We start from the raw sequence: 27,176 nt of genomic DNA on the forward strand, positions 1-27,176 counted from the left end.
CCTGTGGAGGACAGGGACCTCAGTGGGGTACAATGCCAGAGAGTCCACCAAAGTATTCATTTTATCCAGTGGAAATTATCTCTGTAGCCTGGAGATAAGCTGTAATTCTGGGGGATTCACAGATCCCACCTGGAGGCTCAGATCCTTAGATACAGTTCAACCAGCTTAGAAAATCTGAACTAATTTAGCTAGGTGTTCCCTGACCAAATTCTTACCAGTCCTGAGCTGCAATCCTATCCCTTCACAATTCATACTATTCCTGTACTTTGCACACAGTATGGTAGTGATCAGACTGCTAAATTGATTGAAAAATGAGCTGCATCCAAATGCTGAGTTTAGATCTGTGTATGTAAATTATTTTAGAACTGCGCATAGCCTGTATAGAAATATGCCTTGAGTATCAGTGAGAAAGGCAGATTAGAAATGAAATAAATAAATACGTCAATGATAAATTAAAAAATGAAAACAGTAAACTATATTGAGCCCTGTTGATAACTACAGAATCAATATTCTATTTATCATCATGTAAGACATATCAGGAAATGTTGGAGAAAATATTATTTGGAAAAAGAACATCTCCCTCTCATTCGCGCGCTCTGAATGTTCATGCAGAGAAAGGCCATTATGATCAGTAGTTTTAGCTCATGAACAGGTCTCCTTTTCGCCTCTTGAGGTCAGTATAACTTAAAGAATAATATCTAATTAAGCTTATTTGAGTAGCTGGAAGTTACAAATGTTCTGTATTCCATTTATGTCTTGCTTGAATTTTCAAAGCTGATAAATACTATTGTGCTTTAAATAACTCAATGTTCATTTTAAATAGCAAAATTAACTCTCAAAGAAAAAACATTACACTAAACTTCATTTGTATGTAGCTTTCAAATTTAATAGTGTAAAAATGAATATCTTTTTAAAAAACTAATTGAGTCATTTCATGAAGTGAAAATGATTGCATTGAAATTAATGAACAAGTATGCTTCAATCTTTAGGACTGTGCCAAGTACACAGAAAAGATTGTAAGACAGAATGAAAAGTATGTAATATCTTAACTGTTTAACCAAAATACATTGTATTTTAATAAAAAAAATAGATAATCTCAAAAAATGACCAGATGAGGAAAAAGTCAAACATATAAGGGCAGGGGTGAAATTCTAGCAGGAGCTCCTTTGCATATTAGGCCACATACTCCTGATGTAGTGAATCCTCCAAGTGCTTACAAAAAAGAGCCTTGTAAGCTCTTGGAGGATTGGCTGCATCAGGGGTGTATGGCCTAATATGCAAAATAGCTCCTGCTAGAATTCCACCCCTGTATATGGGCAGTATTTGGCTAGGGTTACCAACTCTGGGTTGGGAAATTCCAGGTGATTTGTGGGTGTAGTCTGGGAGAGTGAGGTTTAAACAGGGTTGCCAGGTCTTACCAGGCTGCCGGTGGGGGAGTTTAGTCCTGGGATCTGGAGGTTTCTTTGCATATACTGCAATGACATCAGCTGGAAGTGCCACCATTGTGCTGGGCACTCTGTTATTGGGGGGGGGGGCTGTATGCTCATCATAGAGTTTTCTCCCAAATGATAGAGTATCCCTCCCCCCCCCCCCCCGGTGACATGCCTGGCATGATAACATCACTTCCAGGTTACATCATCATACCGGTCATATTTGGTGCAACGGAGCTCTTTGGGGCTGGGGCTCCCCTGCTGGCCAATTCCTTGCCAGTGGATTCGCGGCTCTGAAAGTGGGGGAGCCGCTGGCCCTGTTGGGGGAATGGGAATCCTAGGTTTGAGGTATTGAGGGACCTCAGTGGAGTGTAATACCCTAGAGCCCTCCCTGCAAAACAACCATTTTCTACAGGGGAACTAATCTCTCTTGTCTGATCAGTTATAATTCTGGGAGATTCCTAGGACTCACCTGGAGGTAGAAAGCCCTAAACCTGGTAACAATAGGTAAGGCAGGGCAGGACCTCCTATCGTCCATGTACAGCTTAGTTTAATACATGGCCTGAGAGATCCCAAGGTTTTCTTTTATTTCCATAATCCCAAGCTGCAAAACAAACCTGGAATAAATGAGAGGCTTTAAATACAGACAGTAGTTTAATTTAAAGAAAGACTGAAAAGTGGCTTTTTAAAAAAGAGACAGGAAAGGCGGATGTAAGCATCATCCCACTGAAGTGAATAAATGGATTATCGTATTTCTGTAGCTTTAGTGTAGTGCAGGTTGGTAAATGCAACATGTAATTAATACCAATGCCATATCCTATGTCAGCTTCCCCCCAGGTCTGATGGATTGGCTTTCACTGTCCCTTTTGCATATCTGGAAAGCTTCAAGTACTTTAGAGAAGGAGGATTCAACACAGCCAGTTCTAACTTTGCACATGGAGCAACTCCAGGGACCACACTGGAGTTAGATGCCTGTACAGCTCATTCCCACCCCCCTCCATTTAATCCTGGCCTTTCACTCACAGACAGAGGGCTACCTTTATAACTTCATCCATTTTAAACTCTCTTTTTTCTCTTTTGAACATGAACTGGAGGAGAGGAGAACAATGTAGGCCACTTTGAGTACCCTCTGGAGAGAAAATTGGGGTATAGATGAGGTAAATAGAATAAAATAAAATCTACTTGACAGGAAAGCAACATGACCCTGAATACAAGATGATCCGCATACAAACAGGTTTTATTTATTTATTTTGATTTTTAGCCCACCCTTCCTGTAGAACATGTTCAGGGCGGGTTTTACAGAAAAGCATTTTTATTATTATGTATAAATGTGACTTGTTTGTGAATTTGAGGTGTGTGTGTGGGGGAAATATAATCCTCCTTTCAAATAAATGGGGGTATTTATTTCTAAAGTTTTTGACTGTAATCTCCTTTGTGTACATTTGGGGCTTGTTATGATTTTTTTGATAGAGCATGAAGAGTAGTTTGCTGGGATTAGGTAAAAATATTTATTCATGACAAGTGGATTTACTTAGAGATCCTACTGGTGACCTGTAACAGTATTTGGGGTTCATCAGATTTAGAAAAGCAGCTTTCCCACAGTAAACTTTTTCCCACAGTAAACTTTGCTTTACATGCTGTATTATTATGTCAAACTGGCTAGTTCCTATGCATTTTTGATAGCTGACTACACATGGCTAATAAATACTGCTTTTCTTTATGTGAACAATTGTTTAGCAGCTGTAAGGATGTTATCCCTTCTCTTTTCTGGAAACATATTTATTCAGGCAGTACCTCATAGGTTAGAAATGTTTAAATTGTGCCACTCCTGTTGCTATAATGGTCTTTCCTCTTAGACTTTTTGAAACTTTGCTAGGTTGTCACTGCCTCTTCAGATAAATTGATGGGCTTCACTAAATATTTTAAAAGGTAGGTAAATAGGCCTATGTAGAGCTATTTGGGATAGTTATGTTTATGGAGTACTTTGTGATTTTAGGGAGGTAGGAGTCACTATGAAATGTAATTCTTCCCTATTTCTTTTTCTACTTCTCTCCCTCGATAATGTCCCACACATTTCCCTGTATTTGTGTTGCATTGCTTCTGCATTTGTAAAACTGCCGTGTCTAACAGCGCGCTCATGTATTTGTTTTTATAGCAAGAGCTTTTTTAAACAAGCATACAAAACTGTTATTTTATATTTAAGGCCTGAGTCACCTCTGCCGTGATTATGAATGTCTTGAATTACCCACAAGGACAGTTATTTTCTTCTACTGTTTAACAAGCATACTGTTGCTATAAATTAATGAGTAAGATCTTATGATACACCAGTGGCAAAATTAACCACAAGGACAAGTCATCTGAGGAAGAAAACATTCCGATCCCTATAAAGTTACTCTGTTGTCAAAAGCCAATTCAAGTTTACTTACAAACCCAAATTAAGGCCTGAAGCATGCAGATACAATTGTTCATTTTAATTGCGTTTCTCCTTTACAGACCGAGTAGAGTGCAATCTATTTCATATTCCTCCTGGAGCTATTGTGGGTGGTTCAGTTTATAGATGATGGGTTGTTTAAATACTAATCTTAAACTTGAACACACTATTTCCTAAACAAACAGCTCATTTCTCTAGGGATATAGCTGGTGGTGGCAGAAATGCTATAGACACTTTTGAGAGAGATAGAAATGTGTAAAGCTGAGCAGTTTTGAATCTTAAGAGCAAGCTAGTTTTAGTTCTTCATGTTTGGCAATATAGGGTAATGCATCAAACTCATAACCCAGGCTTCTCAAGGATGCTTTGGAACAGTGGGAACAAAGCTTGGTGGGCTCTTGCTGCCCATGAACCATCTTCGATTGAAGCAATTTCTACTCCATTACAGCATGCTGAGTTGAGAAGCATAAGATGATCCTATAAGGATTCAGTAATATCTCTGATTGGGGCTGGACAGGGAAAGTGAGGGGTAGCACTTTCCCACCTGCTGTCTCTTTGCCCCATTTGAGTGGCACTATCATCTCTAACCTAACTGGGACAGGGTGTGTGTGTGCAAGTGCATGCAGAACGCCGACAGTGGAATGGGGCTTTTGAATAGTGACAGTTGGACATATAGTGCTTATGTATAAGCATAATTCTTATTTTATTTATTTATTTATTTATTTATTACTTTTCATTTATATCCCGCCCTCTCCACATCGGAGTCAGGGCGGCTTACAACATTATAAAACAATTAATCCAATAAAACATATAAAACCATAATTTACATATCAACTTTAAAACCATTCTATAGCGCTATTTCAATCCAGTATAGGCGGTATTGACTTCTTAACTATGATCTGACCCACCGGTGTCCGGTGGCAGCCCTTTTTCAGTTAGACCACAAAAGCCTGTTTAAACAGTTTGGTCTTACAGGCCCTGCGGAATGCAGATAAATCCCGCAGGGCCCTTATAGCTTCTGGGAGGGTGTTCCAAAGTTCTGGCGCTGCCACCGAAAAAGCCCTGGATCTTGTTACACATAGCCTGGCTTCTCTTGGGCCAGGGGCGGACAACAGATTTTTTGTCCCTGATCGCAGTGCTCTCTGGGGGATATATGGGGAAAGGCGGTCCCGTAGATAGGCAGGTCCCTGACCATAGAGGGCTTTAAAGGTTAATACCAACACCTTGAAGCGAACTCGGAATACAACAGGCAACCAGTGCAGCTCTCTCAGCATTGGCTGAATGTGCTCCCGTCGCGGCAGCCCCATTATTTCAAGTATGTGAGGGGGCACACATGGAAACTTCTAGCTGGAGCAGGATGAATAGAGCCAGGAGGTGAGGTTTTAGAGTATCGTGTTCTGTCCCACTTGCCTTTGTTAAACTCCGCCCCCAACTAAAGGAACAGTAGTTGTGGTTCTCAAGTATTGACCACCTCAAGATGTACTCCTGCCCCAAAGTGTAATTACTTCATTTATACCAGGGGTGGCCAACGGTAGCTCTCCAGATGTTTTTTGCCTACAACTCCTGTCAGCCCCAACCAGCATGGCCAATGGCTGGGGCTGATGGGAGTTGTAGGCAGAAAACATCTGGAGAGCTACTGCTGGCCACCCCTGATTTATACCATGGGGCCTCCAGGTTCATCAAGTCCAACCCCCTTTACAATGCAGGAAATTCACAAGTACCTTCCCCACACCCCCAGTGGGGACCTAAAGTAGCTCACACTATTCTCCTATTCTCCATTTTACCCTCACAACAACCTTGTGAGGTAGGTTAGCCTCTGACAGAGTAAGGATTCATCCCTGGATCTCCCAGAACCTAGTCCAACACTTTGCTATAGCATGCTGGCTCATAGGACCAGTTTGTAATCTACCTTTCATTGTTGATTTCAGTTTAAACTAGGTGTTTTAAGATAGTAAAAAACATCACTAATTACTGCTTTGTCTTGAGACCCAGTTTGGTGTAGTGGTTAAGAGCATGGACTCTAATCTGGGGGAACAGAGTTTGATTCCCCATTCCTCCACATGCAGCTGCTGGGTGATCTTGGGCCAGCCAGTTGTCACAGTGCCATTATCTCTAGAGCAATTCTCAGCCCCACCTACCTCACAGGGTTTCTGTTGCGGGGAGAGGAAGGGAAGGAGATTGTAAGCCACTCTGAGACTCCAAGTGAAGGAGTCCAATCTAATCCCTCCTTCTTCTTGAAGGCCAAATACTTACAGAGTTATACCTCTGTTATATGACAGCAAGGGTATAAATTTATATGTCTTTAGTATTATTTTAATAGCTTCGCCTATTTATGGAGACCTCAAAAAAATCAGGATTTAGCATGTTATAATTAAATTAGCTTGTTGCTAAACGCCTTAACATTTTCCCATAACCTTGAATAAGTTTTTGTCCAGGGTTAGTACTATTAAAAATAATGAGGGCCCAACTAGTAATAGCTCTGGAGTAGGCCTATCCGTTGCCCCCCTTTCTATTCTTCTTTCTAGCATGTGCTCAAAGAGGGCATGGACTCAGCATTTCTGCTGTCATATGCACAAATTTGATCTTGAAGCAGCCTAATGGCAAACAGCGGATGTCTAATTTGCAACTTTTAGCTCATGTTAAGGGGTGAGTGAATGGAAATAACTGGAGAGCTCAGCATGAGCCTTTTCACTATATTTGTCAGGAGACCTGTTTTTCTTTTTCTTCAAACACAAGCTGCCAAATGTGTGTAGTCTGCACTACAATCCTGTTTTGTCAACATGACTCACCATGATTCAGATTCAGAACATGGCCGATATGTCAAGAGAAATCTGTTTCCATAGATGTACATCGGTTGTATATACCTACTTGTGTCATTGCCATGCAGCAGCAGAATTCTTAGCATGTATAAGTCAGTCCTGCTAATTTTAACAGAGCTTATATTCAAATAATCCTGCTCATGAGTCCAGCTTTAATTTTTGCTGTTGTTTTTGAAGCCTACTAAGCTATCTTTTCTCAAGAAAGACAAATGATTTGTTTGTGTAGTATTTATTGATGTTAAACCCACATGATATCAGCACAACAATCCAAAGTAATAATGATTGTATATTTTATATAAATACAAATAAAACGAAGCAAAAGGCCACTAGTGAAGCTAAACAAATAGTACATTAGCAAGGCACATCTGAGAAGAAATTTGTTAAGCGGATGGTATGATGAGCTTGGTTAGGAGGTGACAGCAGAACAGTTCATATGACAGACAGTATATGACAGAACAAACATTGAAGAAATGCCTGTAAGTGCAGTCATAACCACTTGCATCAGTTTGTATAGAAGAACTACCTTCTGTGTTAACTTGTTAGCTGCTAAAAACCTGGTTTGTGTACTTAAACAACAAGGTGCAAAGCAATAAATGTATAGCAGTAATGCAAAATATATGATGATGTACATAATACAAAACTTTTTTTAAAAAAAAAGGTACTGCGCTTGAATAACTGAGCTGAGATAAAGATTTCAACATTTTTATTTTAAATAAAAGGACTATAACCGTGCTTCATATAAAGGAATACAGTGTTTTCCTTTTATAGTAAAGTACTCTTGTACCATCATAACCTCCCCTCCCCACACCAGACCTAATTTAAAGAGTTCTTCTATTCCCTTCCAACTAAATTTAATTGTTTATGAATCGAAATTATTTAATGCAGTAGTCCAGTTAGATAAGGACTTAATCTGCAGTCTGGAAGTTCAACAATTTTTGCCGCCTTTACAAGATTTGAGGCAGAGGCAGGGTTGCTGTATCTTGCACTAGACAAGGACACAAAAGTGTGATTTCTAGTACACCATGCATGCAGTGTTTAAAATGTAACGCCATTTTACTTACCATCATTCTTTCATTCCATTTCCCCATCTCTACTAATTATTCTCTATAGTGTGTGTTTATCATTTAAACCCCTATTGCAAACTCATTCCTTTCCCCCACTTACTCTTATACTCCTAATTATCCTCTCCTCTGTCACAAAGACTCTGGTCAAATCAAATGTCTAGCATTAAAAAAAAAAAATCCTAGCCATTTAACAAATGTAACACTAAAGCAATTCCATCATAAGGTCTGTTTTATTATTGAATCAGCCTGGCAGTACATTTCTAACTTAACCAGTTCTTCCGTTGGCTGGAGTCACATTAATCTATCTGGCGTGAAGCTTCCTTGCCCATACTAAGTACATTTAAGGCAAGTAGTATCTTTCTAATTTGAGACATAAAGCCATTTGCAGATACTAGAATTTAATTTAGAACTATCTTTCTCCCCACCCACCCCCCGTCATGTTTTATCCCTTCAGTATTGCACATCAGAATACATTGCTGATACATTTGCAGTTTTGTTGTGGCCCAAAGAACATTATGTGTTTATAGCACCTATAACTCATAAAAGGCACTTGGTGATAAGGTTTGCAGTGTATGCACTTTTGAGAAATCTCAGTAATAAAAATGTCTGTGAAGGTGGTATATGTGCGCATCTGCGTGTGTGTGTGGAGTGTACACATCTATTTCATGATTGCTACCTACTCCAATTTGGTAGAATGATCAAGAAAGATGTGGCCATGGTGTTGTGTTCTTTATCCTTTGCACTTAAAGGTGTCTACCTTTCGCATAAAGTGGCATAAATTATCATTGGTCAAGACAATGGCTTTCAGTGTTTCACTTTGAAAGAAATTGGTAGACCCGACAGCTAAGGTTTACAGATCGTCACTTTCTACCAATCCAGACTGCAGTGTCAGATGAACTGGGTTTGCTTCTGGCTGAAACGCTGCTTTGATGTCTAGTCCTTGGTCAGAAAGTGCGGCGTATCGACTAGCTGAGTGACGCACCTTCTTTGGCTTGGTTGTCTGGGATTGTTGCTGCCACTGAGCTATAGAAAGAGAAAGTTATTGTGTCACAAGCACTATATTATATATCTGCAGCTGCAAAAATGACCATTCTGGTACACAAAACAAGCCTTTTTAAAATACAATCACTCTGATCCTGCAAATGAGGCTTGTGAAATGCAGATAGAATTACAGATTTGGGAGGGACCTCCAGGGTCATCCAGTCCAGCCCCTTGCACAATGCAGGAAATTCATAAATACCTCTCCCCACACATGGTGCAACATGACATGCATCTAGATACAAATTTATATCACATCTGGGTGAAGGGTGAAATGTAAAAGAGATGTGCATTTCTGTTTGAGGCCAGTGTCTATGCATCACCCAGACAATGAGAGCTGGATCGAGAGCAGTAATTTAAGAATTCATGTAATCCATGTTTCCTCATTATGTTTGTTGGGCTAATGGCTGGATCAAGGTATTTTGTCACCCCAAGCAATGTACAGTTTTGTCCTACCCCCACTTTGTTCTTGAACAGTGCAACAAGGGTTCATGGAAAAATAACCTGTGGTTACTTAGGCTATATATTTTTTTTTGCATTTTCCCAAACATTAAATATGTAGTACTTAAAATTCATCACAAGGGATCATAAATCCATGGTAAAATTGTTTTAATCCATGTTGCAATTGCTCTCCTCTTTTAAACACAAAGGAGTTTTGTTGCACCTCAAAGACTAACACATTCATTGTAGCATACATAATAACTGAATTAGAATTTAACATTAGGCTTAATTGCATTAACCAGGGCTTAAATTGACACCACTATGGCTATTGTGAATGGTAACTGTACTACTAAAGAGCCCCATGGCGCAGAATGGTAAAGCTGCAGTACTGCAGTCCTAAGCTCTGCTCATGACCTGAGTTCGATCCTGGTGGAAGCTGGGTTCAGGTAGCCAGCTCGAGGTTGACTCAGCCTTCCATCCTTTCGAGGTTGCTAAAATGAGTACCCAGCTTGTAGATGACTGGGGGGAGTGTAGATGACTGGGGAAGGCAATGGCAAACTATCCTGTAAAAAGTCCGCCGTGAGTTGGAAATGACTGCTGCTTGCACAGGGGACTACCTTTACCTTTAACTGTACGACTAAACTACAGACCCAAAAAGTCAGGTTTGGAATTCAGGGCAGCCCCCAAACCATGAACCAAGCCAAAAGACCTCGAACTGAACCAACAAGTTTGGTTTGCCATGGCTGGGAGAAAGAGGGGATCACTCAGGAAGCATTAAATGGCTAGCAGCCATGTCACTGGTCTGTTTTGCTTCCCTCCACTTGGAAACCATTTCAGCCTCACAGTAGGACGGGTACACCTGTCAGCTGTTAGGCTGAAATGGCTGGCAATCATTTTACAGGTCTATTTTGCTTCTCTCCGCTTCCAAGCGAAGCTGACCAGTGAAATGGTTTGTAGCCACTTAAACCTAACAGGTCATGACCTGCACTGCTCAGCTGTTGCTTTAAATGGCCTGAACAGCCAAATCAGAACAAGTCCAGTAGATGTTTAGGAAAGACACCTTCCCAAATCATTGGTTTGGGTGCCAAAGTCCATGCCAAATTTTGGCTCATGAGCCAGTTTTGTGCCTTTCCCTACTAAATTGTACTGCTTACATTTTATAGCTGTTTAGCCCCTCTGTTCATTATTTCCCCCCTTTATATAAGGGCTGAGCACACAACCTCTTTCCTCCAGGAAAAAACCAACCCACTCATGATTTTTGCAAAGTTATGGCCACTTCAAAAAATATGCGTTTTTTTAAAGCAATTTACCAAAGCTTTTAAAATGTTGATTCTAAAGTCTTATCAATAAATTAAATTGAGTGTAGAAATCTGAAAAAATCCTTTTGCTTCTCCCAAATTCCCCCTGTCCCTCATCCTTAGAAGCTTCTGTTGCAGTCTTTACTGAATTGGAAGGTAGCCAATAGTGAATTCTTCTGATTTGTATTTAACACTGAAACTTCTTGGAGGAAAGTTTGGGGAGGGGAGAAATTACCAAATTCATTGGAAGGAATTCCTTTTATTATAGTTTCTTTTCATGATTCAGTAAGTGCTGCAATCTGTAAGTATTGTGATTGGAGCAAGGGGGTCTGTGCTACCAAAACAGTGATGACTTCAGATTAGAAGTACATCTATGCTACTTACAGAAGACTGCTGTTTTTTATGCACTTGCCTTTGGCTTTAGTGAAAAATAGGAAGGGGCACATCTAGAGAACAGCCACAGAGGAGACTTCCAGCTGACCAGATGGTCAGTTCCCAGTGGAGGAAGGGAAGGGAAACAGGAATGGCAATGAGAAAGGGCTGTGCTTGTTCCAGACACTGCCTGTGTTGTCATAATGTCCCAAGCAGTTGCTTGTTTCACCTTGTCCCTGTGGCTCTGCATTAAACTTTGCAACAACATTCACAGCATTCAGTTTGAGCAGTTCACATATTGTGGGCTTTCCTACACATTACACTGGGGAAAATGCAGGTGCGCAATGGTCCATTTTACAGGGACCTGAACAATGTACCAATGTGATGGATTTCTAAATGTGATTTGTTCATACAGATCTTTATGATTTACACTTTATAGAAACCTTGGATATATGCCTAAAAAAGTGCAATGTGTGAATTGGCCAGGAGGGAATCTTGTTCACAGGCAGATTGTGCTGTATGGCTGGCTGCTTCCAGCAGGTTGGAAAAGACATTCAAAATTCCCCATGAGCTGCAAACCATTACTGTGAGTTGCTAAAGTAGCTATGCATGTGGGCCAATTCACCGGAATATATGAAGCCGCCCAAACAGCAACTTACTATAGACATCCAGCCTTGCTGTGCAGGACACAATCCCAGCCTCATTCTTAGCTGACACTGTGTACCAACCAGCATCTTCTTTTGTAGCTCCCTGAACAAGCAGGCAAATGTAACCATGGTTATCCTGATGCATGCTGGAAAAGAGATAAAGATTGTAAAACAGCGGTATATGCTTTTTACTCTAGTATTAACTTAACGGCGTCGGTCGGTCCCACTGAGGCTCAGAAGTGGACAGTAAATTAGTCTAACCTTACTCTGTCAGTGTTGTACACGAGAGACTCATTCTCTTTCTTCCAGAAAATCTGGGGGTATGGCACACCTGAAACTCGGCATTCCAGTCGCACAGGATACCCCTCAGCTACTCCAGTGTTTTGTAGCTTCTCTACAAATGCAGGTGGCTTGTGTGCTTCCTTTGCTATATATATATATATATAAAAGAAAGAAAGCAGAAATTGCAAGTATTTATTTATGAAGATGTCACACTTTATTCCTGCTGTCTCATCTTGCTCTTACTGAACACATGTTGGTTTGGGAAAGGAAAGTACTCTCGATTTTCAGCTTGTCAAAAGTGCAGTCCCAACGCTGATGTAATGTACAAAGAGACAATTTTAGCTACAGTTCAACATGTCTAAAGTCTCACTGATTTCAATGAGAGAATCAGGGACTACGGCTATAATCATATATAAGCTTCTGTTAGAATTAATGGAACTTCAAAGATATGCTTGGCAGCAGAAATTCCTTCACAACCTTCACTGGATGAAGGAAATCAGGCCTACATATTTTCTCTTTCTGTAGCAGCCTTTTAAAACATTACCCCTTCTGCATGGGAACTGCTTTTCCAATAGCAGCTTTCCATTTGTTGGGATAGCTTTTAAACTGATTAGCCACATGGGCAGGCACAGGCCACAAAGGTCTTTCCTATAGAAAAGGCAGCTCCTTCTCTTGGCACCATTCTTGCATACCACATCATCTTCCCCCACCATCCTGTTTTCCCCTACCACCCTGTTTTCCTGCTCATAGGTTCTTCAGCAGAGAGGGCGGGATATAAATCCAAGGAATAAATAAACAAAATAATATTTGAAAGGATTCCACAGTCAAACAGCCACTTGATAGAACAACTCATTGCTCTAAAGGAACTCAGCTTCACAAGCTGAAAAAAACAAACCCATAGATTGAATTTAGGGTTACTAAATTGTGGATACTATCCACCAGATACTTCTGAATGACCCATGGACTGTATCCAACCAGCTTTTCCATTGGTGAAAAGGAAGAAGGGATTTTCCTTTGATCACCCAAAAAGCTATGTTTGGAATTATAGGACTTGCATAGACAAAAACCATATGGGATTGCAGGTGTAGTAAGAAAGGGAATGGAGTGAGACGAAGTGAAAAATCTGTCTGGATCCAGTCCCATATACGTTTTGATAGCACTGTGGGATGTGTGTATACACACAGTGGTTGTTTGCCTTCCACTAATGTCTTCAGCAAGCATTTTTCTCACAAGAAAGCACACTTTGCTTTAGAATAAAACTGTTAAAACAGTCAATGGCTGAACTAAAGTTCAACATAATGACTTCCAGCTGAATTTATTCCATCATTACCCTGCAGTGACTATGTTAAGACCTTCACACACCTCCTCTGACCCATAACATGGGGCTCTTTCATACAAGTCCTGCTTAAAGGATGTTGTAAGGAATAAAAAAAAAAACACTTTGTGCACTTTTAAAAAAGTGATATATAAACATTAGGTATGGTGATTATTTTCCCTCAAAACTCTGTGCAGGTCCCTTAGGGAACTCATTGCTTGATATTCAGGAGAAAATAAAAGGATTATGCTCAAATCATGAAAAGCTCCAGAGAGGAAAGAGACACTATAATTGAGGCATAATGTGCAAAAATATCAGTGCAGAGGGACCCCCACCCACTTCATCATAATTGTCTGGTAGCATAAAAGCATCACATCAGCCTTTCTGTATCACAGTGAAAGAATAGTAAATGGAAATGTTACCGGCAACAATAAGTTCCAAGCTAAATGTGTTCTGACCAGCTCGATTGGTGGCAACGCACGTGTAGATGCCAGCATCCCTTGCTGTGACAGGCTCGATTATCAAAGAGTGCACGCCATTTTCACGAACCAGCATTTTGTGGGAACTATCAGAACGTATTACTCTTCCATTGACTTGCCAGCTTATATCTGGAGTTGGTAAGCCACTGACCTTAAAAAATAGAACACAGCAAGAAACTCTCTGTGAGACAAGCAGAGAGACTGTAGAAAAGATTCAAGGGTTGATAACAGGACATCCTGTTCTGTTGTACCACAAATCGTAAGTGAACCAAAGTCCATAGTTTTCAGCTATATCTGACAGACATTGCAGAACCTCTAGCCTTGAAGAGCAGTTCAATTTAAATGGAAGTCCCACAAAAGCATTAAGTCTTTTGTTGTTGTTGTTGTCGTTCAGTTGCACAGTCGAGTCTGACTCTTTGCGACCCCTGGACAAAGTCATGCCAGGCCCTCCTGTCTTCCACCATCCTTATGCATTAAGTCTTAAAACATGCATAATGGAAAGATATTATGTGCCATCTGTCATCTCCTTACTATTTTGCCCTTGATTATTATTAAGAATAATCCCCCACCCCAGCAATGGTACATAACCAAGCATTATAATATTTGTTAAATCATTAGAAACCCATTACTAATCTTCAAATTCCATTCTTTCCATCACTTTTATTTAATGTTCAGCAGAAATCAGTTCACCTGGAGAAAATGGCTGCTTTGGAAGCTAACTCTATGGCATCATACCCAACTGAAGTCCTTTCCCCTCCCCAAACCCCACCCTCTTCAAGCTACACTCCCAAAGTCTCCAGGCATTTCCCAACCTGGAGTTGGCAACCCTAGGTGTAATACAAAGGGGACAAATAAATTAGACCAGCCAAAGACAGAATGCAGAACACCACCGCCACCATCACAATCTCAAAATCACAAACAACACCAGAATGGGGGAATATTTTGTCTTGGCACTTGAAATTAGTGCTGCGAGAATTGATGCAGGAAAGTAAATTCACAACTGAGGCACTATAACAGGAAAAGGCTCCACCTGCTCACTCAACAGACTTTCAAAAGGCCACAGGCATCAGGACCTGTGTAGCTTGATCTTAGTGGCTGACAGGCTTGTTCTCACAGAAGAATGCTTCAAGGCCAATCCCATTTATAGACCACTGTAGCAATTTAACCAGGAATACTTTTAAAGAATACAGTTCAGGACTGACAATCTGCTTGAAGCACACAGTTAGTACTTAAACAGCCTGATGTAGTTGGGTGTGAAAGCATGAAAGCCAAAACTTGTGGGGTGAGAACCACTATTGAAAAATGCTTTAAAATCTTGTATAGTGTATATGCAGAGCACACAAAAGTAAATGAAACATTTTAAAAAATGCAACAGAATTACCACTTGTCAAGTTTTCTTCCTCAGATAAAGACCCAACATAAGAAAGACTGACTCAATAAATGAAGCCACAGCCTTCAATTTGCAAGGCTGTTAATGACAGGATATTCTGGAGGTCATTAATTCATAAAGTTGCTATAAATTGGAAGCAACGTGGCACGGCCCAACACACACATTCCACCCCCCCCCCCCCAAGTAATGTAAGCACTGCTCTGGATGTTTATTTCTTTAGAGCCACTAGAGGGAGCACATACTTTGTCTATTTGCAGAATTGGTCTTACGGTTAAATGTCTCAATGCTATTTTTTTATGCAGCAAAATTTTATAATGTATTTTCCATCTCTAGACTAAAGGATGTTCAGTATCTGCTGAAGACTTAAAATAATGGTTCCAAAGCTGCACTGGAATCCTAAAATCAATTAAATCAGGAACCAATTCAGTGGCCAGTATGCATCACACTTTTAATGAACTCAGACTGGTTTGATATACAAATAATAGTGCAACAGGCTTCAAGCAAAATTTATTTACTTTTGTTAGGCTCAGTCTTTCACTTCTAAAATCTCTGTGTATTTGGTAAAAATAAAAATATACAAATGAATTTTAAATCACAGTTGACAGTAATCTCTACTTGGAGGTTAAAATAAAGCTAAAAATGTACCTTGCAGTCCATTCTGCAAAGTTTTCCCTCTTGAACTATCAAGTCTCCTGGGGCCTGCAGGAAATGAGGTCGGAAGAAGCGTTCTTGGATTGGTTCATTTTCATCTCCACTGTCCCTTGAGCGAGATCGAGGTCTGAAGAGAACGCACAAAAATATTATTTTCTGTTGTGCAATAACCAGTTAAGCAAACTGATGAACTGCACAAATGCAACCCAGCATGGTTTGAGGGTGGCACTGTTAGGATATCAGCATTCCCTCTAAGACAACTCTATCTCAATATGAAATTGCTGCAACAATGTTAGCTAGAGGTCCTCCAGAACAGGATACAACCCATTTCACTGTGTATGAAGGACTAGGCTGAGATAGTCAGGAAGACTACAGAATCCTACCTAGGCAAGTAGCTGCCCTGATAAACTCCCAGCCATATCTATGTTGCCTGGCTTTGTCTGAAAGGAACAGACCAAGGGCTACCAACCTCCAGATGGTAGCTGGAAATCTCCTGGGATTACAACTGATCTCAAGGTGACAGAGATCAGTTTACCTAGAAAAAAAGCTGTTTGGGTAAGTAGACTTTATGGCATTATACCACATTAAAGTCCTCCTCCCCAAAAAGCCACTTTCCTCAGGTTCCACCCCCAAAATCTCCAGGTATTTTCTGACCTGGAGCCGGCAACCCTAGATTGTAGGGTGAAGATGAAAAGACAAACGGTGTGAAGGAAAAAACCTTTAATGACTGTATAATCCCTATGTGTTTTGTGTGCAGTTAGTGTTAAGTACTAACTGTGCACTGAAAGATCGGTGGGAATTTTTCAAATTCTTTATGTTCTGTTTCCAGTCTGAAAGATTCCCCCGATGACCATTAAAGATTCTTTCCTTTGCACCATTTGTCCTTTCATCTTTGTTTTACCTTGGTGAGACTCCCTTTCCTTCAACCCTAGACTGTACCCAACATGGTAAAGATGGCATAGATTGACATATCAATATGGCCTGTCTGCATACTTGCCAACAATTACAGCAACAGCCCACAAATTAAAAACAAGCTCTGAGTCTGTTTGCTGGAGAATTAATAAAGTACATGAAAAGTCAAGACTGCATTATCTCAAGAGATGGCCTCACTAAGTGGCAATGCCCACCTTTGATAAGTGGCTAACTTTGTCAGTAAAGCTGCCCATTGGCAGAGTCAGCGGTGAGCATCTCCAAGGTGCCACAGCTTACATAGATGGCTTGTAGGTTTCCTAGCAGAATTATCTAGGGGTGGTGCCACTTTGGAGAAGGAAGTGTGTCAGCACCATACAAGAAGCACCATACAAGAAGATTCCTTGTGGGATCAGGCAGGATGTGCCTGTCATCCAACAGGCAGGATGTACTAGAGGGAATTGAAATGAGGATGGACTGGGAAGGTTGATACCAAAGCCTGCATTGGTTAACTCCACATTAAGAAATTGAATAAAATGGATGAAAAGAGTAGTGGTGGAAAGAGATGGAAGGAAGATGTAAAAGTGCTTTTTGCCATTACTGTGAAACTCACATTTTGATATAAAAATAAAATTCCCTATTGCAAATCAGAAATCCCTGTTCTGTGTCCAACCGCAAAACAGTGCCACGAAGAACAGGAGCTGCTTGTCTTTCGTTTTTAAAATGATATTTTTTTTGTTTCAAAACTATTTTAGTTGCTCTAATCAATGGACTAAAAGCTGAAATAGAAGTACATGAGCCTTTTCATTTTCTTCCCACTGCTCCTATGACTCCCAAGCTCTCCCAAAGTCCAAACTAGATTTTGAATTGGGCTGAATTGTAGTAGAGTTGCCAATCCTCAGTTGCGGGCAGGGGATCCCCTTGTTTGGAGGCCCTCGTCTTGCTTCAGGGTTATCAGAAAGTGGGGCACTCCATTATACCCTATGGAGACTGGTCCCCATAGGGTATAATGGAGAATCTATCTGTGGGTAGCTGCTTTATGGCCACAGCCTGGGCACCAGAGGGGCAGAGGGGGCTGCATGGTGGCTGTGGCATGGCTGGGCTGTCTGAATTGCATTGCTGTGGGGTCATTTGGGCAAGCTTTCATTCCTGGGGCTAGCCATTGTTGGGTTCCTGCACTGTTTGGCTCATTGGAGGGTGGGCTTGACTGCACGTCAGCTGTGACCACCCCTCTTTGGCTCTATTTAAAACCCCACTTGCACATGGCCGGAGCAGTCCTTTTTGGCTGGAACCCCTCCCTCCCTCCATCTGGTAGCTGAGTGTTTGTTTTCTTGTTATTTGCTCTTGTCACAACTTAATGACAGTTTCAGGCATTGGGCAGGATCCATTTGGGGGAAGGATGTGCCTGTGTCCCACCTCCCCAGGTGGGGATACCCCTAGAGGGATTTGGGGGTGGAAGTGGAGCCATATAGCAGCATGCCCAGCTTGGGGACTGATGGCTAGCTCCACTCCCAGGTGGCTAGGGTTTCACCTGTAGGCTTGTGCCTTTGTGGGATCATCTGTTTGTCACTTCAGGTTCCTCCAGTAGGCAGGCTGGGGATGGGTTCATTGGCTGAGAGGTGGGTCTTGCCCAATGTTTGGATCTGTGCCCCATGATGCACCAATGCCCCATCTGCTGTGACCGATGAAGCTGTGACCTGTTTTATTTCAAACTGGTTTATGTGTATTTTGTTATTACTTTTTCCCTTTTTTCCACCAAGTGCCCTCCCCTCCCCTTAGGACTGCAAAGAGAGATAGAAAAGAAATGCATGACTAACATACCTTCTGACATGAGACTGGTTCGGTGGTGTCCGGGGACTGCGTCCTCGCTGGTTGACAGCTTGGACCATCAGCCTTCCTGTACAGCTTACCCTGCCCTGTCAATCATTGAAGGGGAAAATTTGAAATTAGACATTTGAAAAGCAGTTACACAGAACAGATTCCTTAGCAATTAAAACAAACAAAGGTCAGCCCTTGCCACCCACACAGCTTTACCAAATGTTTGTCTCTAATCAGAAGCTCCTGCAGGACAGGAGGGTCAGTCAGCACAAAGGTGAGTGATAGATCTCAGGGAAGTATTTAAGGGCAGGGAGGCAGAATTAGATAGCCAACATCTATACCAGCCTGCCAGCCCAAAAAAGGTCCTGCCTTAACTTGGACAAAGGGGCTAATGCAGCTTCTGTAATCATCATATAGAAACATGATCATGCCAAGTCACTGTACAATGCATGCCAAGAGGCAATGCATGTCACAGTGAAGGAAAGCTCCACTCTGCACCGAATTGCATTTGTGGTGTCTCACTTATTTTAGTGGAGGTCCTGCAGCAGCAAGTAAATCATGATCTGCTGTCCATATAAACCCTCATGTGCTTTGAAAGCTCCACTTCAGAATCACAAAGATCACCTCTGCTGATGAACCAGTAAAGCTGTTTATACAAACAATCAAATTTGTTAAAACATCATGCTTTGTGACTTCACAAGCACAACCCCACCTATAACTGCACCAAGGATGCTAGGAGAACAGCATGTTCTGCATCATGCTATTTTATTGTGGTTAACCTCTTTGAAATGGAACTCTCTGACATGCAGCTTTAATAAAGAACACAACTCTTCAAACCCCGTTATGATCATTCATGGCACAGACACTGTTCAATAGGTCCTTATGTCGGAGGAATAAACACTTCTAAATGATCATTTTGCCAAATCATAAAATATCAATTATCCATTTGCAGCAAGGACTCTGTTTGCCTGGAACCATCATAGTTTTTGGCAGGGAAAATGCAGTTGTTGACATGTAGGAATGTGTTTATATCTCTGACAAAAACTCCTATTGGATGGTGTCTGTATGTGAATGATCATAGCATGTATATGATTGGTACCACTATCATTTTGCAAGGGTTTTGTTTGAATTGGTAAAAAAAAAAATCTGTGCTGAAGGAATACTCTCCTGCTGTACAGTACCCGTGTCACAATGGTCACCCAACGAAAAAGAAAGCTCTGAAATTCACTGTGGATGTTCCTTGTTCTCAGCAGCTGCCTCCCATTCTTGGTGGCTCCATTGCTCTGAATGTGAAGCAGAACTGCTTGAGCTGGGAAGTCAAGCAGAAGGTTTGTCCTCTGTTTATTCCACCAGACAAGCCTTCCCCTTTTCTTTGTCATGGAATATACCTCATCATTTAAAAGGCAGGGGGAATAAAGGACAAAAACCCAAGCCAGCAGCAAGACCTCAGGTGGTTATTTCAGTACAGAGGTCTTGACACTTTCAAAAGGATATGTGGATGGAACTGCTTCCAGCACAGAAATGAGTGGGGCAGCTTTGTCAACGTAAGATCTCAGCATGCAAAGCAAATCTCTTACATCAGGGCAGCTATCTATAGCTGGCAAGGGTACCTGCTTTCCAACATTAAACTCACTTAATTAATTTCAGCTCTAGCCCAGTATTTCTAAAGAAAGTTGTTGCCCACAGAAACATGTGCATTTGGTAAGTTCCCACTGCTGTTCTTGAAAAAAAAAAAAGGATGTTTAAATATGGGAAAGTAGTTTTTCACACAACATAGATATAGAGAGATTAGTTATCCATTAACAAAACTACCCATTAATCTACACTTCTCTAGGGCTTCAAAATCATGCAAACACATACAGAACAAGCTGCGCAAACATAGAAAGTGCTTGTAGCCACTCAGCTATTATTTGCTTGCACAAATATGTCTATGTGGGGGGGGGGGGAATCCACACCACAAATGATGTATATTCACAAAGGCAGGATATAAATAGCAATAATAAATATAGTTATTTACACATAGTCCCTTAATGCATTGCTACCACATGGAATTTGTTAAAGCAGTGGCTTCACAAAAGAGACAGTAACCATTCTAGCCTACCAGTTCTCAACAGTTCTCATAGATATTGTCTGTGTCCTTTATAAAGTTTATATCTCTGCTACCTGTCATTACATTTTATGACACACACGGTCCAGCCTGACAAGGTATCATTTTTGTCAGATCCAGTCCTCATAACAAAAGAGTTTGACATCCCTGCCATAGAGTCTACTCTCCAAAGCAGCCATTTTCTGTTGTCTGGAGATCAACTGTAATAGCAGGAGATCTCAAAGTGTCACTTGGAACTTGGCAACCCTAGATTAAGGAATAATACTGAATTTACTCTTGAGTAGGCCTGCTTAGGATTGCTCCCTGTATTTCTTTTCTCTCTTTCACCAGCTGCTCTGCCACACAGGACTCTACTTTTGCTCCACAACCAGTGGCAATGGGGGGTGGGGTGGCGGGGGGGGGGGGGTGGCATCATAAACAGGAGTACACTATCCTGAGCCCATTGTCTTCAATGGGTTTAGAAGGGACTCTACTAAGGACTGCTTAAATCCCACTGGAAATTAGCAGGACTAAAATATTCTTAATAGTGTGCTGCCTTGCAGTTTACGTTTGCAACACAAAGAACACATGTGGGATTATTGGCTGGATGTACCTTGATGGTAATCACAAAATAATCTATGTTGTAATCAGAATGATCTTCATTTTCATGAAGAAACAGCTCTCTCTCTCTCTCTCTCTCTCTCTCTCTCTCACACACACACACACACACACCCTTGGATATGAATGTTCATTTAATCTCACAGACAGCATGAAGTATAGTTTTCTATACTTTTTGGCATAAGAGTGTTTCCATGCTTATGATTTCATTAACATGAGTAACAAAAGGCAACAAGTGTGAACAGAAATGTTTCAGAGCTGAAACTGTGCCTATTGGAATCTGGCTGGTGTCAGTGACTTAATAAACTCCTAAAGGGTTAAGTAGTTTGGATCCTGGGGACCCCAACAATGGCTAGAACTGGAGATCCATGTTCCCATCTCTCAGGCCAATTTAAATCACCAAACAAATCCCCATGTTAAGGTAAATTCCAGTCTGGAAATGAATTCTTAAGTGAAATTTTTATTGAGTTAAGAAACATCTGGAATCTTTAGAGCTCTACTTTAGCCATCAATATAAATTACAATTAACTAGCAAGAAAGTAAAGAAAGTACAGTTGGTTCTTCTAAATTTACTACCTTCATTCAGGAACTCAAATAGAATGCCCCCCCCCACACCCATCCCTGGCCACCAGTGAAGCCTTACTCAGGTTACCAGCTTTTTTGGATACTAAATTGACATCAGCTACACACAGGATTTTTTTGTGGTGGCCCCAGAGCTGTGAAATGCCTTTCCACTGAATATCATTTTATTTGTTTCATCCCCTTTTAGGGACCAAAAATTTTCCTTTCATCGTGTTGCAACCAACATGAACCACCGTTTTCCCAGTTCATGCCCATCGCTAATGCTGATTCTTCTTCAATAGCTTTTGTTCATTAATATGCCTACTAATTTTATCTTTGATAACAGATTAATGGATTTGAGGCCTATGGACAAACTTCAATCAGTGTTTAGGTTTTTTAAAGCATACTTATTTCCATTTATGATATAACACAACTGGAATCTAGATCTTCTGGTGTGAAAAGCTGGTGCATTAATCCACTGCTGCTCTTGGTCCCTAATGTACTGTTAAAAGCACAGTGGAACTGCGCTAGTGCCAGGAGACATAATTGTGTTTATTTGGAAACGATACTGTGACGAGAGAATTATAAATGACTGGATGAACCAAGTAAAAGCTCGTCTTTGTTGCACAATAAAATAAACTTCCAGCTTCATATCCAGACTTCTCTCTGGTTATTGTCCAACATAAATAAATCTATCAAGCGCTCTTTGTCCAATGGCTAAAAAGGAATTAAAGCTGAACATTTCTAATTTAATTTGAAAAACCTTGCTTTTTTGTTATTGTTTACATTTATTCTTGGTTATTAAAAAGGGACATGATGATGCGACACAAAAGGAATAATGACAGAAGCCAGGCTCAAGCCCGTGTGCACCCTCATGACCTTGCTCATTGTGATTTCCTAAGAAACCACAATTAGCTGTTCTGTGTGAAACTGGCGCTTGCTTTCCATGTCAGAATTGAAAGTCACAGTGGTTTCCAACTCTATCTTGAGGCAAGCCCAAGCTCAATTGCTTCTTTGGATGTCTTCATATACGTCACTATCCAGGATGTGCCTCATATTTGAAAGGAAGCAAGCTCGAGAAGTGACTCTTGCAGATTTACAATGAGAATTCTCCTTTGAAGATGAACAATTTTGCTGTACAATAGCACTAGGAATGATTGGATGTTCCAGACACACAAATGTATAGTTAAGGCAAAGATGGTCATCCATGGCTTGGTGTGGCAAGGGCTCAGCTGCAAATCCTTCAGAGATTCAGCAGGCAGAGTCTTCTGCAGGTGCAGCTCATTAATAAACAATTACTTCATTTCTTGCACTTTCAATAGTATGCTCTAGCAGAATTTGGAAGTCACTATGGTAAGGTCTATATCGGATCCTGTGTTTGACCATACTATTGCCTTTATATGGTAGCAACATTTATACTTTAAAGTTTTATACATTTGTAATATCAGGTCAAGGTGCCTGTTACTTTATACATCTTGCTGTCACAGGTGCCACTAGATCTGATGCTGTGCAAAAATGGAACCATTATGTAGCCTAGCAACATTCATAACGGACCACAACAGTCTCTGAGAGGATAAGCAATGCCTTAGCAATAGAACTTGTTATTTTTAAACACAAATCCTTCTTGCAATTTTGGTTTTGGCAAAACATTTGGTGCTGCCTGCCACAAGCCTTCATTCAGTAGTCTGTCCTGCTGCTTTTTGCAAATAGGCAGCTCAGAAATGATGTGCTGTTAAGCAGATTTGAGCTGAAATCTGGTAGATGCTTATGTGACCAGACTGGCTCCCAAGCAAACATGATCAGGAAAAGAATGTTGCTCTTCTGTGTCTTATGTTTGTTGTTGTTTTCCAGAAAGGTGATCGGTTATTTATGGACTATATCTTAGTATAGCTTCTTGGAAATGTAAGTAACTGCTCAGATTAGAAAGCAACAGAATCCCCTGAAGCTCCAGATGACAATTCCCACAGAGACTGCTACCTCTCTGAAAAGTGTGTGCTTTGCTTTAGAATGAAGACAGAACTCCTGACCCTACACAGAATAGTATTTGTTGAACTGATGTTTCAAGTGGGATGATATATGCTAGAAAGTATAAGAAGAAGAGAAGAGATTGGATTTATACCCCACTTGGAGACTCAGAGTGGCCTACAATCTCCTTTCCCTTCCCACACCAGACACCCTGTGATGTAGGTAGGACTGAGAGAGCTCTTCAAGAAGTACTTTTGAGCAGAACAGCTCTCAGAGTTATGGCTGACTCAAGGTCATACCAGCAGGTGCATGTGGAGGAATGAGAAATCAAACCCAGTTCCCCCAGATTAGAGTCCACACACTTAACCACTAAATCAAACTGACTAAGGATATACCACTTTTGACTATTTTAGCTTGGTTTTCACAACCTGTGCAAGGTATGCTGATATAGATTTTAGAACTGAACAGTCATTGAACTGGGCTTCCCCTACTTGCATTATATTTCACTACTACTCTGTGTTGTCCATGCTAAGGGCAAAACTGCACTTTTAAAGAAACAGAGGGCCAACATCCTCTGTGGAGCAGTGTTCCCTCTAAACTGAGTTAGTATGAGCTAGCTCACATTTTTTTAGCCTCCAGCTCAGACATTTTTTTTAGCTCAGAAAAATGGCCCTAGAGCAAACTAATTTATGTACTCGATGACAACTTTAATGCCAGTAGCTCACAAAGTAGAATTTTTGCTCACAAGACTCCACAGCTTAGAGGGAGCATTGCTGTGGAATACTTCAATTTCCCCACTGTAGTGAAAATCACCCTGTATACTGACATCATAACATAAAATCACTGTGTGATTCCTAATGCTACGCCATTGGCTACACTGGGAGAGCAAAGAAACACATGCCAACATCAGCACATAGTTGTTTTACTGTGAAGGCAGAGGGATGCCATTTTCAGCAGTAGTCCTTTGTTTCTCATAACATGACAAGGTGATCAGTAGAAAAAGCACAAATGATCTGCATTTATAACGTCCGGAAGCACGTCAATGAAGGATGTTTCAAGTTTGTTTAAGAAAATGTTAATACGCTGGCAGTTGCTCAGAAATAGATCATACTGCAAAACATTCATTGTGATAATATCCCAACGGCACCTTGTTTTAAACTTGGCAGCTTGCACGTGTCCCACCCTACTTGTGTCAGATGAACACAGATGGTTGTTCCAGAATGACATCACCCATCAATTAAATTATTCAAAATTCAGATGTAAATACTTAGAGAGGTTTGTGCCCAGAAGCATGCTTATTCTAGAGCCAAAGAGTTGGCTTACCTGCGGGTTGGCAGCCATTATAGTATAATTCCCATCATCATCCAGGGTGGAGGCTGTGGTGTGGAGAGAGCAGGTCCCATCAAGTTCTCTCTGCATCTTGTAGTGTTCACTCCATTTAGAGATTTGCTTCCCATCTTTGAACCAATAGATCTGCACCCAACCCCCCCCCGAGAAACAATAAAGAAGATGAATACTATAATAATTTCTCAATAATACGAAAGTTTCAAAGGTTGATGAGAGTACTAGGACTCTGAATTGCTGCCACATCTTATTTAGCTGGTGCGTCATCCTTTCTGTAAAATGCCTCAGATTTGACAATTTAATTTCTAGGGATCACAGGAAGATAAAGAAGATCCAGCTCCAACCTCTTAGGCATTATGAGTGGTTAAACTCCTTTAATTTAACACCTTAATGTGAAACTCAATTAACCATCAGAGACCAAAAGCCAGTGGCAGCAACACTATGTAAACGCAGGAGCTATTTTTCTTAAGATTTTTTTGGTGGCAGGTTGTTTTTAAGGGGCTCCTAGAATTGCACTGATGGTCAAGCCAAGCTTCTGTCTAGTCAGGCTAAGCCAGAACCACTTAAAGCCTTTGTATCACTAAAAAGGGTGATATGAATCAGATCTGAGGCAGCAGCCAATGTTCCCTGTGCTGTCCTCTCTCATAGTCTCCCACAGTTAAGGCCACCAAGGATGTGTTTGTATTTAGACTAATATATATGCATGTACTTGCTGCTTATAACCACTTTGAAATGTTATCAGTAACTATGAAATGAAAGAGGAAAGGACTGCTTTAATTTACAACAGAAAGGACCAGAACAGAAAAAAGAACATAGATTTGTTTGACTTCTGGACCAGTTCTAGCATTATCAAGCACAGATACTTAGGGAAGGATGTAACTAACTTGTGCAGAAAGCCAACCTCATAGAACACAATTGTTGGGTTTGCAGTGCAGGCTGATAATACAGTGCAGACTGCACATACAGGAGTGCACAGGATCACAGCTCTGGCTGGGTTGGTGTCAGGGGATGTGGACGAATATGCAAATACTGGGCTTTTTCTACAACCTCCCCCCTGTGCACATGTATTTAGAACCAAAGAAAAATCACTGTGAGTAAAGAAAGCAGGATTTCCCTTAGTACTATTATTTAGGCCAATCAATAAATCCCTTTACAGCATTCATTACTCCATTTTCCAGAACCCCGCTATGATTGATATGGTGCAGGGAAAGCTCACAGGAAGAGCTTTGATCTTGTAAGTTCTGTGATGGTGGGCTTAATGATGAGAACTGGCATCTAAGCTGCTGGCAAAAGCAGCTAATCAGGAACAGGGAGGAAAGGAATGAATGTTGCAGGAAGGGTTTTTAAAATCGCCCCAAGGAGGCAGTATAATAATTGACAAGAGGAGAGTTTTATATGTTATGATTATTTTGCTTCAATTATAAGATTATAATTAACAACATGAGAGTTTTATGTGTTTTGATTGTTTCAGTAAATTTGTTGTATATTTACTAAAGAATATTTATATATGCGGCTTAGAATTTACTAGGTTTTTAAACTAGGGCTTACATACATAGCTTAGCTCAGGGCTGTCGAACTCATTTGTTACGAGGGCCGGATCCAACACAAATGTCATTGTGTCAGGCTGGTCCATGAGGTACCAGAGAGATAAACTTTACAAAGATAATTTCAGATGCTGAATGGCAACAGCAGGCTTACGGAGGGGTAGAAGGCATGGAGGTATCAGTATTGATAATGAGACAGGAAACCTAGGTTTCAATTTGATACAGGAGGGTTCAGTCCAGGAGGAGGCAAAGGATAAATAGAAACAAGTCTGAAGAAATGAGGAGTGACTCATGAAAGCACATACCCTAGCACAAATTTTGTTAGTTTTTAAGATGCTGCTAGACACTTGCTCTTTTCTACTGCTATTAAAAACCACAACACTGGAAAAACTAGTAGGGGAATGTTTTAACCTTCCAGGACATTCAGTTGCTGATCTAAGAGTAGCAGTTCTCTTATAAAAGAATTTCAAAGGGAGATTAGAAAGAGAGACAGTTGAATTGCAACCGATAATGAAACTCAAGGCAATGCAGCCACCCTGAGCCCGCCTCGGTGGGGAGGGTGGGATATAAATCAAATAAATAAATAAATCCTCCTAGACTGGACTGAAAAACCTAGGTTTCTTCTCTCATTACCAATGCCTGCTATTGTCATTTGGCATCTGAAATAACTTCATTCT

The 27,176-nt window shown here is 40.8% G+C and overlaps 1 protein-coding gene across 3 annotated transcripts in view; it reads right to left on the reverse strand.

The window, feature by feature from the left end:
* Positions 1–6,890: 6,890 nt before the first annotated feature.
* The window catches only part of PALLD (palladin, cytoskeletal associated protein), a 301,808-nt gene continuing 281,522 nt past the window's right edge, over positions 6,891–27,176 (reverse strand). For all 3 annotated transcript variants that reach the window (XM_060246546.1, XM_060246547.1, XM_060246548.1), the window contains 7 exons: positions 24,935–25,084; positions 18,385–18,479; positions 15,649–15,781; positions 13,557–13,764; positions 11,799–11,964; positions 11,550–11,683; positions 6,891–8,764 (listed from right to left, as the gene is read on the reverse strand). In XM_060246546.1, coding sequence (XP_060102529.1) covers positions 8,592–8,764; positions 11,550–11,683; positions 11,799–11,964; positions 13,557–13,764; positions 15,649–15,781; positions 18,385–18,479; positions 24,935–25,084 — 1,059 coding nt within the window. In that variant the 3' untranslated portion in view covers positions 6,891–8,591. The remainder of the gene's footprint in view (positions 8,765–11,549; positions 11,684–11,798; positions 11,965–13,556; positions 13,765–15,648; positions 15,782–18,384; positions 18,480–24,934; positions 25,085–27,176) is intronic.

Source organism: Heteronotia binoei, chromosome 9, assembly GCF_032191835.1.
Source record: "Heteronotia binoei isolate CCM8104 ecotype False Entrance Well chromosome 9, APGP_CSIRO_Hbin_v1, whole genome shotgun sequence".
Taxonomy (NCBI): Eukaryota; Metazoa; Chordata; class Lepidosauria; order Squamata; family Gekkonidae; genus Heteronotia; species Heteronotia binoei.